This window comes from Musa acuminata, chromosome BXJ1-9 (assembly GCF_036884655.1).
Source record: "Musa acuminata AAA Group cultivar baxijiao chromosome BXJ1-9, Cavendish_Baxijiao_AAA, whole genome shotgun sequence".
NCBI classification, from domain to species: domain Eukaryota; kingdom Viridiplantae; phylum Streptophyta; class Magnoliopsida; order Zingiberales; family Musaceae; genus Musa; species Musa acuminata.
The window spans coordinates 35,884,613-35,901,108 of NC_088335.1; the positions used below are offsets into that span (position 1 = coordinate 35,884,613).

The 16,496-nt window shown below is 37.1% G+C and overlaps 1 protein-coding gene and 1 long non-coding RNA gene across 30 annotated transcripts; both read right to left on the bottom strand.

Moving 5' to 3' along the window:
- Positions 1 to 390: 390 nt before the first annotated feature.
- LOC103998429 (probable WRKY transcription factor 32) lies at positions 391 to 6,191 on the bottom strand. 2 transcript variants are annotated; one of them, XM_018831131.2, is made up of 5 exons: positions 5,606 to 6,191; positions 4,164 to 4,235; positions 3,546 to 3,970; positions 3,316 to 3,468; positions 391 to 1,046 (listed from the first exon to the last, which is right to left on the bottom strand). In XM_018831131.2, the coding sequence occupies exons 1-5, from the start codon at positions 6,062 to 6,064 to the stop codon at positions 602 to 604; spliced, it is 1,554 nt and encodes a 517-aa protein (XP_018686676.2). In that variant the 5' UTR covers positions 6,065 to 6,191; the 3' UTR covers positions 391 to 601. The 2 variants fall into 2 exon arrangements, with proteins under 2 accessions (XP_018686676.2, XP_018686675.2); XM_018831130.2 differs by having other exon boundaries at positions 4,050 to 4,235; positions 5,606 to 6,190.
- A 783-nt stretch (positions 6,192 to 6,974) lies between these two features.
- Positions 6,975 to 15,342, bottom strand: LOC135593474 (uncharacterized). Of its 28 annotated transcripts, none has more exons than XR_010479635.1 (6): positions 13,522 to 15,342; positions 13,194 to 13,343; positions 12,232 to 12,429; positions 8,784 to 8,903; positions 7,754 to 7,996; positions 6,975 to 7,356 (listed from the first exon to the last, which is right to left on the bottom strand). It is a non-coding gene; the product is annotated as an uncharacterized LOC135593474 (long non-coding RNA). The 28 variants fall into 28 exon arrangements; XR_010479638.1 differs by having other exon boundaries at positions 12,232 to 12,311; positions 13,522 to 15,341; XR_010479656.1 differs by lacking the exons at positions 8,784 to 8,903; positions 12,232 to 12,429 and having other exon boundaries at positions 13,522 to 14,882; positions 14,985 to 15,342.
- Between the last annotated feature and the right edge of the window lie 1,154 nt (positions 15,343 to 16,496).

The window sequence follows — 16,496 nt, forward strand, 5'->3', positions numbered from 1 at the left end:
ATCCTCGTTTGAATGAACAATCAATGAGGGTTCTTTGAATTTGGCACGCAAATCTGAGTTCGATCAACCTCTTCGATAATTGAGTATATATATATATATATATATATAGAGAGAGAGAGAGAGAGAGAGATTGCACCTTGTCGGTTGGTCCAGAGCATCACCCTGTGTTTGCAGTGCAGCAGGCAGCTCGAACGCTGAGGCGTGCTCTGGCAAACCATGCAAAAAGTATAAAAATAAGAGACAAGAAAACAAAAGAAAAGAATTGTAGATTAATGATCAACTTACCAGACGTTGATGCAAGTCACCGAGTAGGAAGTACCAGATGTTGTGGGGCTCAGATGTTGAACATTGTCCCCTACACTCTCCAAAGGCACACACAAAGTTAGTTACTTGGGAGACAGACTCTTTGACTGAGCATCGACAAAATCATGTCCTACAGCTGAAGTCAGTATCTTCTTCTTTCCCCAGGTAAATGGGGGTTACTAAGATGATTCTTTCGGTGAAGCCACTCGAGACTATACAGAAGCACATACTACAATAATGCACGCTCCTAGTACAAGTAAATAAGCAACAACATACACCAAAATTGCTATAAACCTGTTTAAGTGTTCTGCACCGACACTACAGCTGGATTTTCTTTGAAAATGGGACTCTTCATGCACTCGGAGTTACTTGCGGCAGTGCCCTCCGCAGAAGTTGGGCTGCATCCAATGCTTAGAAGAGTTTGAGCAGATTCTAGTGCTCGATCACCTCCGAGTTCCAATTCCGGATCACTAACTACTTTCTTTAATACGTTATTTGGATGTGATTTGTCTGACAATTTTTTGACTGACTGCACACCTGAGATACCAAGCTGTTCACTAGCCACCCCTGCTGCAATGTTACTTTTAGCGGTGGTAGCCAGTGTTTCACTAGCATATTTTGAGGATGGCTGTTCATGATTGTGCTCGCCCTCATATGTGATAAGAAGAGCTTTTGCATCATGTGGTACTCTCTCAACATGCTTACGAACAGGGCACCCACTATGGGTGCATCTATAGTAGCTCCTGCAATATATCAAAGGCAACAAAGTCAAATTAATTTAAGCTGGACAATTATCATCAAACTGCAAACAACAAACAGGAGCATTCAATGCATCGACTATTACAGAATATGTTTATTGCACTCAATAGTGTAGTTCAAAAATATGCTCATTTCAAAGTAAGACTATTTATTAGTTACAATTCAGCATGAAAAGTTACTCATTATCCAAGTTGAAGAGTGTGCTAGCTGATTAGCTTTTAACAGGTTCAATCAGCCTGTTTCGGCCAAACCAGTATTATTTAATAGTTGCTTCCAGAAACCTTGATTGACATTCACAAGTTCAGTGGACTGCAGTTGCACTCATGTTGTAATTAGTGACCAAGAGCCTGTCCCACATACAAGATGATACACTATAATAATAAGGTCAAATCTCCCAGGCCATGTCTGTAGTAGTTTCTTCTCCCTCCTATTTTAAGTTTGTTATCTTTTGGTGGCACTCATATTTTACAACCAAAACATCTTGCCATGCATTTGCATGTCCTGCTGATAATTTCTTTCTGTAAGGAAATTACATCTGATACTGTGACAAAATTACACTGATACTGTGACCAACATGCCCCAGTGTCTAATCCATCAGAGAGATGAATTTCTATTCAAAAGATGTTTTCCACCTACATTCCTCTGGCTTATTTTTCTTTCCTCCATTCACATGATCAAATGTTCCAGTAACTATATTTTAGGATCTGGCCTTTGCTACAACATTCATTAGCAATAATGTCATGTTGGCTCATCATTAGATGATTGTTTGGATAATTGACATAGCATTTCCATATCCAATCAGATAGAGCAACAGCAGGAAAGAATTTCTCATCCCTCGATACAATCCAAAATTCCCATTTAGGTCTTTGATAGCCCCTAACTGTCCTTTGTTTGGAAGAAAAGATAAAATATAATATCAGAGAAATATTTTATGTTTAGAAATTATTTTATCTTCATATTTAATAAGGTAAGTATCTTTTAAAAAATATTTAAACAAAGAAGATATAAGAATGTATATAACAATAACAAATAATAATAATAAAGAATAATTCATCAAAAATAACTGTTATAATTTATATGTTTTTTATAGAAATAATAACCATGTTGTGTAAGGATATTATTATAGTTATATATAATACAAAAAATTCAAAATTTATCAACCTGCAAGTTTAATAATAAATATTAGTCCAGTATGACCTCATTTTTCTCTAATCACAATGCCATCAGAAACAAAAAAGATTTGGGATCAAATTCAGAATTATATTACATCTGCATTTTCTATGATAGCAATACTTTCTTCTAAAGAAATTAAGAGCTACTCTCTGTCTATCCCTTCTCTCATATGGTGCATGGTAGATATTGCAACAACAGTAGCAGATGATAAATACAATTGGTTGTAACAAAAAATCAGATAATAACAATATTAAATGTTTTCTCCTTTAATTCTTTTTTTTTTGTGTCTATCTTTGCTTACCTCTTCTCCTTCCTCTCCTAACATCCCTTTTTCTCACTTCTTATTGAGGCCATGAATCAGTTATAATTAACAAGATCAGCCAACTCCAGTTGATTTTAATTGATTCAGTCATTCCTCACCAATTTTATTTATAAGGCCAATTAAATTGATCAAAATTGGATATCAGATTCAATCAATATTGTGAACTATACTTATCGTGATCTTCCATTGCAGGAACATTGCTATATTAAAACGTCATTTGAAGTCCTAAAATCATGGACACTTTATTTATCCCAGCCATGATTGCCCATAACCTAGCATCCAACTTTGAGGATTCTAGGCTGGATCAACCCGAGTTACAAAATCTTGATACGTATTAGCTTACATGGAGAGCCTGCAAGGTTACACCATGCAGGTTGTCATAGAAGTAGCAAGACTACTTAACCAAATAGTTTATAGTCATTAGGAACTAATTACATGGATTTAGACCGAACTAGCACTAGCTGTAGTTGGTCAAGTCAATCATACACACCAATTCACCTTATCATCATCTCCAGCCGTTAGACTAATAGGGTCTCAGCCTTTAAAACATGACAGGCATTAAACTTCACATAATAAGATGGAAGAATAGAATGATAACGAACAGGAAATTATCTTTTAAACAAGACCATGAAAAGAGTTAAAATATGTGTGAATAACACAAAATCTCTTAATGGAGTATTAGCAACATTTAGAGCATCATAAGCAAGCTTCTTATGCTAGAACCTTTGATACAATAATAGACTGCGATAAGTGTATACCTTGGATTACGATTTCCCTTGACAAATTTTTGTCCATATTTGCGCCATCTATAACCATCAGTCAAATGTCTTGCATCAATTTCAGTCTGTACAATATATTCCCTAATTGTTTTAAGAACTGGTGCTGAAGAACTTTTTGAGTTTTCACAAAGCCTGCACAACAAAGTAATAAAAAAATGAAACACAACTGACAGAAAAGAAAATTGAAGTAGAATACCTTAATTACTTGCCTTCGCTTTGGATCTGGTTCATCAACTATATCCTCTTCACTCTTGGTCCCAACGTCCAACAAACAATCACTTGAGCAATACAGCTGTTGTTTAGGAGTTTCATTGCTAGATTTCTGTTCAATCTTACATGATGAAGGATCTGATTCTTTATGTCCGATGCTCGGATGTTCTAAACCATCATTCTCTAAAGGGGGTCCACCAGACTGAGATCCTCTATCCTTTGTGTACCTATGCTTGTGAGGTGGATCGTGGTTGTGTTTACCTCTGTAGATTACTTCAATAATTGTGCCATCAGGACAACGTTCAACTTTTTTCTTAGCTGAACAATTGGAATCTGTGCATCTATAGTAGCTTCGTGCATTCTCGCTGCTCTTCACTTGCTTCTGCCCATATTTCCGCCAGTTATAAACATCACCTGAAGTTTTCTACACAAGCAAAATGAATAGATTCAGATTACGTTAAGATTTGAAACCAACCAAGTTCCTGCCTTTCTGGTGAACAGACATTTAACTCAGGTGTTGGAGGTGGCATTTGTTGCAATGGTATGGGGCTGGCTGTAGATAGCATAGGCTGTGGAAACGAATCTGCGATTGGTTTTGGTGAAGAAGAAGAGCATACAGCTTGCAGTTGCATCTGTGCTTGGGCTGTGACAGTTGCCAATACTGCTTGATGAGTCATCGCGAACTGCCCCTATTTTTGAATGATGAACAAAGAACAGATGAACATAAGCACCAAGAAAAAGATATATCAAAAGGCACAATAAAGTTCCAGCAAAAGTTGTTCTGGGAACACTCCTAAATCATCTTTATTGGCTGAGAGCCGATCATGAAAACATAGATATTAACAGTTGCAGTGTGTAGAAGACCACAAAAAAATAAATAACTGGAACTCATGGAATTTCATTCACAAAATGATCATGTCTTAAGAAGGGTAGAAGAAATGATACTTATTGTACTTTTAAGAAGTTCTTAACCTGCCAAGGTTCCTAATAAGGGTAGAAGTGAGTCCTCTGATTTATACTTTTATAAAATAGGAAAAACTTACCAATGTTTCTTGTGAGATTATATCAAATATAACACATTAATAAGGCACATGTTGGTGTCACATTAAAAAATTTCAAGGTGAGAAAAATGATAAATTAAGGAATTGATGAAATAGTCAATAATCTTGGATAGGATTTTAACTGCATTATCTGATTTTCCAAACTGAAGGTCGCCTAATCTTATAGGCCTCAAGTAAAGTGGATGCTTTAAGAACATTACTTGACTAAACTATCCTGCATGTTTCGATGTTAAGATCAGGCAGATGGTAGACTGTAGGTTTTTGTTTTCATTATATATCGCAAGATAGAAATAAAGTTGGTCCCCTTTTTACTGGAAAAGGCTTAACTAATCAAGATTTAATAAAAGTTCAAGATGGATATAAAATCGATCTCCAGACTTACCACAGAGGATAGGCATGACATCAAGTTACTATATGTCATTATATATATATATATATATATATATATATATATATATATATATATATATATATATATATATACATGTATGTATATATACATGTATGTATATATACATGTATGTATATATACATGTATGTGTGTACATGTATACATGTATGTGTGTACATGTATACATGTATGTGTGTACATGTATACATGTATGTGTATACATACATATATATATATATATATATATATATATATATATATATATATATATATATTTATTTATTTATTTATATATACACCGAATTTTAGACTGAAGCAATAAAAGTGCGATCATTTGATCTGAAAAAAGAGAGTTTAAAAACCAACAAGACTGGGAAAAAAAGCAACATAAGGTTTCCAGAGAACCCTTCTTATGTGGAAGTCAATCATCTCACTAAAATCCTAAATCTAAATATCAAAAGTAACACAAGCAAAGATATATAATCTACGAACCCTAAAATTCAGCAAAATTCACAGTAAGACATGTTAAAAATATAACCCTTTTTATAAACCCTAGCAAAATCCAGAAACAATGGTTTGGATGAAGGTAGAGATCAGGGCCACTAACCGCGAACCCCTGCGACTCGATCAACGCGGCCGGAGTCAAGAAGCACGGAACGGCAACCACAGGGACGGTCACGATCGGCGCCGGGTGGGGGCTCCCCGTCGGCGAGGCCATGGCGCCAGCCAATAGCTGCGAGAAAGACCGGCCGCCGGTGTTCGGCGTTGGTGGCGCGGCGTCGAGGGCACCGCCCTCCGCTGCAGCCTCAGGACCGGCGCCGCGATCGGCGGGCAGATGCTCCTCCGCGTCGGAGGATGGCAGGGTCGACGTACCGCCCGCTTCCCTTCCGGCCTTCTCGCTGGCAGAGCTCGCCTTCTCGTCTGACATGGAAGCTTCAAGATCGACTGCCGTCCTTCCCAAGTCCCCGCCGTCTGAGGTCGCCTTCTCCTCCGCCACGGGAACTCCGAGATCGACAGACGCTCGGCCTGCGCCCTCGTCGGCCGAGCTCGCCTTCTCCTCCGTCATGCAAGCTACGAAATCCTTCCTAGGGTTTCTGTCTTTGCAACTTCGCAGAGAGAGAGAGAGAGAGAGAGAGAGGGTGGGGGGATGAGTTTACATGCGAGCGAACGAGCGAGCGGGCGAGATGGAGAGAAGGGGGTTTCTTTTCGCTTTTTGACTGGAAATGACGGACGGCAGTCTGCCGTCAGTTATCCAAAGCCTAGAAAGTGAAAAACCAGTTTGAAGAACCACGTAGACGGAGGAAACGGCAGGCGACAGACGTCATCGGGATGGAGTTTGACCCGCGTACAGTAGTAACATAGGAAACTTTTCTTCTGAGAATAACGCAGTTGGACTAGTGCATTAACCACTATGTTAATATCAGTATATAGTGTACACAATTTTACTATTATTTAATTGCCTCTTTATGAATTGCTGCACTTACTCAAGTACATTTTACTCGAGTGTTACATCGTCATTATACATTTCGTTTATTTTGCACCTACATACAATCTATTGCATCTAATTTATTTATGGAGACAACAGAGGGTTCTGAAGGTTTTCCAGAAGCCAAATGAAACCCTCTAAATATAGGAGGATAAGACATCTGGTACGACTAAACTTTTGCATAACAAAATTACCATAAATTTTGGTGACTAATCTCTCATTTATGGACAAACTAGAAGAAGAGAGTTTTAATTTCTAACACGTAAATGACAAGTATCAATAACAGTACATAAAAAGTTGTTGGACTTAAAAAGACTAGATGAAGTAATGTTTTTGTGGTTTCCATCACTAGGGAGGGCACCAAACTAAATCCACCAGTAAAAAGAGACAAGTATCTGATCTATATAGATAGGCATACACATTGGCAGAATAGGCACAAGAAAAACACATAAAGAGGAAAAACACAAGTCAGATTCCTTAGAAGAACTAATAAAAAAAAATGATTGACTACCAATATATAATTTTGATAGCAATACCAATCACATGACCACAAAAGATGGGAAGTTCAACCGAGATTATTGATGAAACTGACAAACTAGGAACCCTCGAAAAAAATCTCAAACACAAAGTACAATAATAGCATGATCATCCAAAGTGATAAAAGGCAGCACATGCACTTGGTGTTCTTGTATGACCAGCCACAACTGTAGTATTCCTTACCCCTCTCGTCTGTTTCCTCAGCCCAACTGTCCTCCTCTTCCACAATAGCAGAGATGCATGCTTACAAGAGCACCACCAAACTCCCTGATCCATGTATCCCTCTTTTTTTCTTTATGCCTGCTTTCGTTTGTTCACTTATGAATCCTCTGAAGCTGCCAGAAATTTATAAACCCAATATGATGTTAAAGACCGCATAAGAAATAATAAATGTTTTTATGGTCATTAAGTATATTCAAACACTAGTGTATGTGGAAACCAGAGCACAGGAGTAGACGTCGAAAAAATGTAGCTGTGGCTGTATACATAGTTTAGCATAATGCAGCACCTTTCTTCCTGTTTAATACGACCAATTCATATGAGCCATGAAATTGGATAGGTTGATCACTAAACCAAAAGAAATTCTAGTCAGACATTCAAGACAGAAGAGAGTTGAGTGAAAATGGAATAGCTCAAATGCTCGTATCCTTGCAAATTTTTATATGAACTAGACACAATCTCATTTGTGCAGACATCAACAATGAAGCAAAGATAACATAAATCATTTCTAACCTGCTCCATAAGAAGTAATTAAGAATATCTTCTCTTGGCTTTTCCATCTTCTCTATACATCAAAGAATATCCCATCTCAAGTACTCGTGTGTTGGTTTTGATGTATGAAAAATTGTACTTTATCTGCTAAGGGGTGCAGGTTGCACTTCCAACATTCCAGGTGACCGAGACTCTGGTGAGATAAATGTACTTTTAAGGGCACAACAGATACTCTGAATCATCTTCCTCGCTATTTCCCGATACCTAATCGTTAAGGTGATGAAATTACGATTATCAAGAAGCATGTTGCATGGACAATCTGAATTGTAGCATAAACGAGTTCGCAAGTGATGCTCTCCAAATACTAAATTGGAAGTAACAATGGAAGACGGTTTCCCAACAAAATCACCGAATGGCAACCAGTCTGAGGTAACCAAAGGCAAACAATGCAACAGGGCTTTTGTTTAATGTGAAGAATTTCCAATGAAACTAATATGAAGACAAATCTTTCACAAGTATAGATAACAAACTCATCAAAATTATGAGGTCCAAATGCTGATACAGGTTAAAATCCTAAGTGAAGCATCTAAAATAATGGCAACAATGCCATCATACTCACTCTTCTCATAATATTAGTACTCATTTTGCCAGAACAGGTCATTGATCACTTCATCAAGAAAAGATACAGAGATGCAACAACAAATGCCATATTAATCATAGTATCACCAAGCTGAATTGTGCCATGGGATTTGATGATCATGTCTCATGTTCTGTTTGTGTCACATTTTAAACTACTTCCAATTTAGGTGACTCTATCAACCTTGTCAACATGCCATGTTTATACTGTTCATTATGAATTTGCATCAAATATGATGGTATGGTCATATTTATGCAATAACCTTATGAGACAAAAAAGAATAACCAACTAGTTCAAGTTGCCTTATAATATAGTTTAGCACACATTGAGAACATTCCTTACATAACCAAATGCAACTACAAATAGGAGGATCGTCATAACAATCAACATTTATCGTAAAAGCTTGAAATGTACTTTGGCAAAATGATAACAGCACCCACAACGTTAACCCATGTTTGATATGCCTACATATGGCTGGGACTCAGAATATGTCAGCCTTTATACATATTAGCAAGTCTCATACCTTGACAATACCTGTCAAACAAATATTAAGACAAATTATTCCGTGCTCCATGTAAGGAGAACCTGTGGAATTGTATCAATCAAGTAAAATTTATTTATTTATTAATCTATGATGTGAAAATCCTCTATCCACAGTGAAAATATGGTGATTGATGATGTTCTTCAGAAAGTTTGAGAACACAATCAGCTATACAATTTAGCCAATGGATGGAGGTTAACAAAATCATCCAATCATCAGGAAAAAACACGGCTACCATGTTCGGGGTCAGCATATCCAAAAGGTCAGATAAAAAATAAAGTAACCTGAAATTTTTATCAGATCCAAATCGAGATCCATATAATTTAATTTTTGTCTCAGATTTAGTTAACACTGTTCATTGTGAGTTCAAGGCTCTCGAATTAAATTGTAGCTTCATCTAGATGTGAATTAGTCAATGAAAAATTGTAAATTACACCTAAATTATGCTTCTCAAAAACTTCGAATGGTGGTAGTGCATCCATTTGATCAAATCATATTCAATTAGACAAAGTTCAAGTAGCGCCAAGCCTTTTTCCAGTCTAATTATAGATATTTTTATGGATGCGGGTCTGGTTGAGCTTCTTTGCTAAATTCAGTCATTTGATTTGTCATCTTAACCAAGATTGATACAAACGATATTTTGTCACAAATCATATTGGGGTCAATTGTCAAAACCCAATGCAAGATTTTGTCACAAATCATATTGGGGTCAATTGTCAAAACCCAATGCTAGATGTTCTTTTGACACAGATCTGATGGGTGTTCTTATTCAATCATTTGATTTGACATCTCAACAAGGACAAAGAATCTTATTCACTGTTCAGCTATCTACCAAACCTTTTCAAATATAAAACACAAGAAGAAAAACCTTTTCGACACCATTTCAGATACAACCAACTAGTAAAAATTACAAATTTGAAGGTCCTAATACTACTTCCACACATCCAAACAATTAATCGCCTCAAAAGAAATTTAATCATGACAATTTATGATAATTTGATTGAAATTGGTCCAGAATGTGGCAGATGAATTGTAATTGCAGCTTGGATTTGATTCAAGATTCTATTTCAAAATTAAGTCACCGGTCCAACTTGCTGATAAACATACAGCCTTATTCAAAGCTTACAAGGATAAATTAGAAGTGTCATTGATGTTTACGTTACAGATAATCATCTTAACACACAAGAATCTTGTAAAGATTAATTCCATGCATTTAATTAGTAATAAATAGGATGAAACCCATGACAATATGATTATAAACCTCTGCATTTACTTATGATTGCCAGTGCTTCACAGAACTCAAGACCCATAAATCACACTATGACCCTTGATTCAATCCAAATGAACAAATGAGAACAAGTTGGTGATTAACAACATAAAGATGATTGAAAATTTCCATTGTTTTAATTATTATTACTCCATTTTTCACCAAATGTATAAAATATGCAACAGCTCAAGCACAATGCCATTAAAACAAGCTATCAGTTATGGCATATTCATGTCTCACTTACTAGGACAGTATATATTAATGTAGCACAGACTACAAGCATATTTTCTTGCAGAGCTGCAAGGAAAAGTTTCGTCCAAATATTTTTTAGATTCATGATAAAATAAAAGAAAATTTTACTATTTGTTTGATGGGTGTGCACAAAACATTATTACGATATTATTTTTTTTAGGATCATAAATGACTTTAAAACAGATATTGTGACAACAAAGGACTGTCAACTTTTAATGGTCAAGTGTGCTTTTACCTTATACCTAATCCCAAATTAAAGACTTCAAAGGAATTCAACAACATTATGCCAAGATATAGCAAAGTAGATTGGATTATTGGGACTAAAACCAAGGATTGTTGTACCGCCCGAACCGATGTGGTACAGGCGATATGTACCAATCTGAGCAACAGCAAATACGCGGACCACCCCCGTTTTGGATGATCCAGTTAAAATAATAACAAAATCAGAAAAATGATGGGGCCCATCCATCTTGCCATTAAAAAAGAAAAAGAAACAAATTAGGGCTCACGAACATGAGCCGTCTTCTCGCTTACAACGTTATTGCCATCATTGTTGTCGCAACTGCAGCTTTACCGTCGCTGCTTCCAAACACTATTGTCACTATCACATCATGCCATTGCCCCACGTTCCTTCTTCCTCGATATGCTCCCACCTCTTCTCCTCTTATTCCGTCTTCCTTCACCAGTTCCTCTCCTTCTTTTCCCCTTTTTCCTATTCTGTTCTCCATTGGTACATACTGGTGTATCATGTGACATTACATCGGTACTAATCAGTATGTACCGATTCGACATATCTCCAAGATGGGTCCAATACCTGAAACGACTAACCTTGGCTAAAACACTTATATTCCTCTTCAATGCCTAAAAAAGATTAACAAAGCTAAACGCAAATTCCAATCTTAAATGTAACAAAAGAGGCTATAAGGATCATCCAATTTACGTATGAATGTAATGAGTATGTTGTTCAATAATAGATGTCACCATTTTCTTTTAGAATCATATGTTTATACTTATAATTTTGTGTATATGGCCAACACTAAGATAGACTATCTCGGAAAGTTTCTTCTTTCTAAGACAGTGTATCAATTGATCTACATATATGGTATTACATCCAATGACTTGTTGACGTAACAAAATTCAAAATTAGCTAATGCTCAGTTTGTTAGGATTCAATCAAATCGCCACTGCTCGTCAGCCAAGGAAAAAAGTAGCTTCTTAAACTAATTAAATCAAGTTAGAACTTGAGAACTTTGTACATCCTTAGACTAAAACTGGAGTAACATTAACCTATAAAAATCTTGTGATGCCAACATCAATCTCTGATCACATAGATCAATAAGTTAGTGAGCATCCAAAGTTATCTGACACATTGATCTTGGTATTCTTTCTGATTCTACAATGGACCATCCCATTAAAAGTTACCTGACATACAACCATCTTAGTATGAACTAATTAATGAGCATGAGAACTACCCCAGGGATGCAAACTAATTGATGGCCAATGTAGTATGAACCACTGCCCTAAGCATGAATAGGTGTAAAAATAAAGAGAGCAAAACTTCAACTTTTTTGGGTGATAGAAGTATTTCAGAAAAATTCTCACAAATAAGATAGTTGTTTTAAGATACTAAACAAACATATCAAAGGTGAACTAGCTAATCATGAATGGATTAGGAGACCTGGTCATGCATAATCTTTGTCATGGTTCGAACAAGAGAGGATCAGTAATCAGGCAGTTATCAAAATTAAAAGACCGCAATAATGATCTATTTCCAAGAACCTTATAGAGTGTCAAAGCATTACATGATATTGTCTCTTGGAGCTGAGGAAACTGATCCATCTAGATTGAGATTACCGATCCTTTAGAACATGATTTATTATGGCTGTGAAATATTATCAGGCTTCAGTAGAGACGATATGAAGGTTCCAACAGCTACCAATTCAAAAGTTCTTTTAAGAGTCTCAAGAGAGTAACCCAAGTACACCATAAGTTGAAGAAATCTGTCACAATGGTCAGACCAATGAAGAGGATAATATGTAATTGAGAGATCAATCTGAAGAACTCAGGACTGGATGTTGACAACATCTCATTATATCACATGTATCATGATCTCAAAATAACTAATCAGTATTTAAAAAATGAAAAATATACATCATGCAAGATTAATAACTATACAATGCACAACCTTCCAGTTCTAAGAAAAAAAGCTCCTCGCATTGATCATAATATGGTGCTAACATAAAAACCCTAAGAAGATCAATACCTACATAGTCAAAGCACTGCCGGCCAAGGTGGCAGACTTCAACAAAAGATGTAATCTTGAAATCGGACGCTTCAAAAGCACCATCATTTTGTCCAGTATATCCAGATATCTTATGACAATGGCCCTCATTGGGAAATGTTGATTTGTAATACAAATCAAGAAGATAGGTAAAAAGCTGTGTTATATTTTTGTAATTCGTAAAAATGTTTTAGTTGTTATCCAAAGCTACTGACTGAAATGAGACTTGGGATTCTTATTTGATATGTTGATGACTCATGGTTTGGATTATTGATGTAATTGGTTTTGCTAGTACCAAATTTCTTTCTATTGGTTAAAAATCCTCACTTCTTCTTGAGAAAAAAAGTGCAGCTCCTTGCTTCAAAAATGTCTATGCAAACATAAAGCATCACATCCACCTTTACACTAGCATGTAGTAGTTTCAACCAATGGAAAATGAATCCAGACATACCATAAATTAGCTAAAATAAGTTTTGTTCATACATACAACACTTTGTGATCTTCGCGAGACCTCAACTTGACAGTTCACCTGCGTAACACTTGACTTTAACTGGCACCATCCACTTATAGCCTTCACATCATATCCACAATTCACCAAACCCTTATAAAAGACATCTATTATCAATATGTGACCTACACCAGCAACGTAGTTAGAATTTCCAGATGCCAAACAAACACGACAAAAATTTCCCAAGAAAGGACTCAAGTTGGAAAAGAATTATATCCTAAAGTAACTAAAAAGGTAAACAACATATCGAGAAGAGTGAAAAACGACATTGGCAGGCCAAAAAATCCAGTGAAGTTGGATTACCTCCGAAGCATGAAGAAGTTCCTCGATAAAATGACACGTGCTAGAGAACCACTGATTCATTTCTTCACCTCGAAACAGAAGAACGAATAAAATGAAGGACCGGACCACAACATGGACCACAAACTAAAAGGAAGTGTCTTCCTCGAAAGCCCTCGCGGCATAAAGAAGCTCATCTGTGACAGTCCTTTACACAAAAGCTACTGTCGAGCAAGAAGCACAAAAAAAGGCATTCATGCAGCTAAAGCGATGTCACAAATCAAGATATGCACAACTCATTTAACTTCTGCGGTCAAAAGCTATTGAAACTTAAACCAAACGAAGAAAAGCAAGGAGGCAACCAACATGGAATGAGGTACTGCGACCACTATATCACCACAAATATGGAAACCTCAAACTAAAAAAGACGAGATGTCGCTACTTTCACCCTATTGCTTCCTCCATCCTCCACGGCCAGTCCATCTAAACGCCGAGAACAAAGAAAATAATAAAGAGGAACAATCCCAGTACAAGAGACAGCTAAAGATTCGAGGAACAATCTTCTTTTGGACCCTAAAGGAACCCAACAAGAAGCCCTGGCGTCTAAAACAAGCCCAAAAACGAGACCTTGAGAACAAAGATTAAAGCGGTATATAGAGAATAAAAAACAAGAATATCAAGAACACGGTGCTTACGAATCAGGATCTTCGCCAAAATTCCATCTTGGTTCTACGAACACACAATGTTGGGGAGAAACAAATCCGGATCTGGTACCTCAATCAGCCACCATCGAAACGCCCAGAACAACCCCTAGCCAAAGAGAATAGAAAGCAAACAAGAGAGACGAAGATGCTTCCAGAGAGTCGTAGCACAAAGGATGACATAAAGAAAAAGGAAAAAAGAACATCCGAACAGTGGTTTCCGTAGATCCGCACAGTGTGCACGGGAGATGCATGTACGCAACCCTACCCACCTTCATCCGACCCGATCCGATTCCCGAAGAGAGGTGGACGGTCGCCCCCTTCTGCTCCTCAAAAGCCACGTTTTTCTCAGGGTTCCACGGCTTCAGTTTCTGCTTCTCCCCATAATTTTCCCTACCCTCTCACAAAAGAAAGAAAGGATAAGGATCATTCGGAGAGCCGTATGTACAAGCGATTACATCACCATCGTCCTCGGAAATCATCCGTCGCGGTGTTCCTCTCGCGACGACTGACGCATATATCAAAGACAAGAAATTAAAGGGAGACGACCGGCTGCAGCAAGGGCAATGTTAATGAATAATAATAAACAACCATTTTGATGAATCGAGAACGCAGCGATCGCCACACGCGTAGCCATTTCCCGAGATAAAGATATCATCTTTACATCTTTTCCCCTTTTCCTTGCTGGGAGAGAGAGAAGAGAGAGAGAGAGAGCGAGAGCATGCGACGATGATAGCAAGGGTTGACAGGAAGAGAAGTGAGCACGCAACGGAAACAGCATCATACCATACCATTTCCCCCCGCCGTGTGCTCGCTCTCTTCTGTCAACCACCCATTCTCCTCCGCCTCCTCCTCACATAAAATCACATCTTCTCTTCCGCATCCCTCTCCTCCCAATCAAAATCTGCAGCAAAGCCTTCCTTATCAGATCTGGAGCCTCTCTTCTGTCTGCCAATGAATCATTCTCTTGCAATAAAATCAGAAAGCTCTTATCTTCGCCAATCATTCTCCTGCAATAAAATCAGAAAGGCAGAGATCGTCGCAGAAACAACCGCAGCTTAAAAGATCTTTCCAATCTTGTCGCCACGAAGGGGTGGGGGCTGGGAAGTGATGAGGCGGTGACGGGACTCGAGCGCTCTCTCATTGAGACATTAGGGGAACCGGTTAATTGTACTCGTGACGACGTGGCGACTGTCGGAGGACGAAGGTATGGGGCCCCTACAGCCGTCGGTGAGAGGGACGCGTGGAGATCCTCGATGGAAAGACGTTTCAGAACCTCTACCCCCGCATCTTTCCACGCGGGGCCCGCTGACATTACCACTCACAGCTTGGGTAGACGGGAAACGCGTAGGAAATGTGTTATCGGTGTTTCCCAGCCTCTTTCCCTCGTATCGTTACTTATAAGGAAAAAGGGCAAAATAGAAAGAACATGTGAAATAATTAGTGGGGTGATGGGACACATAATTTAATATGATATTTAGTAAATAGTTTTTAGAATCGTACAAAAGAATAACTACGGAATTAGTTATTTAGGTGCAAAGTAAATTATTGGACCATTTCTGGCAGCTTAATTTTTTTAGATTATTTGTTACCCTATTTAAAATTATTTATTATGTGATTCTTTTTGTATAAATCTTAGTATGATGATAATTCAAACTGTTCAAGATCTTCTGAGCTCTTCTCCTTCGATTATCTTAATTCGGTAACTAAGTTAAATTATGCTAAATAGTATTACGGTCTTCAACACTATCAATCTCCATCTTGAGTTTGGATAAAAAAATAAAAAATTATATTAAATCATTAACAACTAGCATTAAACTATGTCAAATCTTATAAATATGAACATAGCATAGAACTAGATCATTACTTGAATAAGATGTGAGGCATCTTTACTACTTACACGTCTCGAATTACAAACGGTAAGATTGGGAGGTTGTCTGAAAGCATCGCATCGCATCGCATCGCATTTGCATCTGCATCTAGATGCGATGCAAAGTATACAAGAATTCTCTCGTTAAAGATTATGATAGCAACCTAAAATATATAAATATTTTTTTTTAAAAAAAATTAAACTTGGTAAATATTATGATAAAAGAAGAATAAATATTACTTATTTATAAAAGATCAAGTGAGTAGAAAAAATATGGAGAGTCGATATTATTTGATTTAAGATTTATTTTATTGAAAAAGTTAAACACGCTGAGCAAGTGTTGTTGATAAAATCCAAAGAACTATGTTATAGATTAAAAAAATCTTATATAATCGATGTTAAATAATTAGGATTTATGATTTTATTAT

Bases quoted from the DNA above. Each gene is read 5' to 3' on its own strand.
- LOC103998429 (XM_018831130.2), bottom strand. From the start codon at position 6,064: ATGACGGAGGAGAAGGCGAGCTCGGCCGACGAGGGCGCAGGCCGAGCG. The intron at 4,236-5,605 runs GTTAGTGGCCCT...ATTCAAAAATAG, and splicing joins TCGAGTCGCAGGGGTTCGCG to GGGCAGTTCGCGATGACTCA. The intron at 3,971-4,049 runs GTCTGTTCACCA...TTGCTTGTGTAG, and splicing joins CTCCAACACCTGAGTTAAAT to AAAACTTCAGGTGATGTTTA.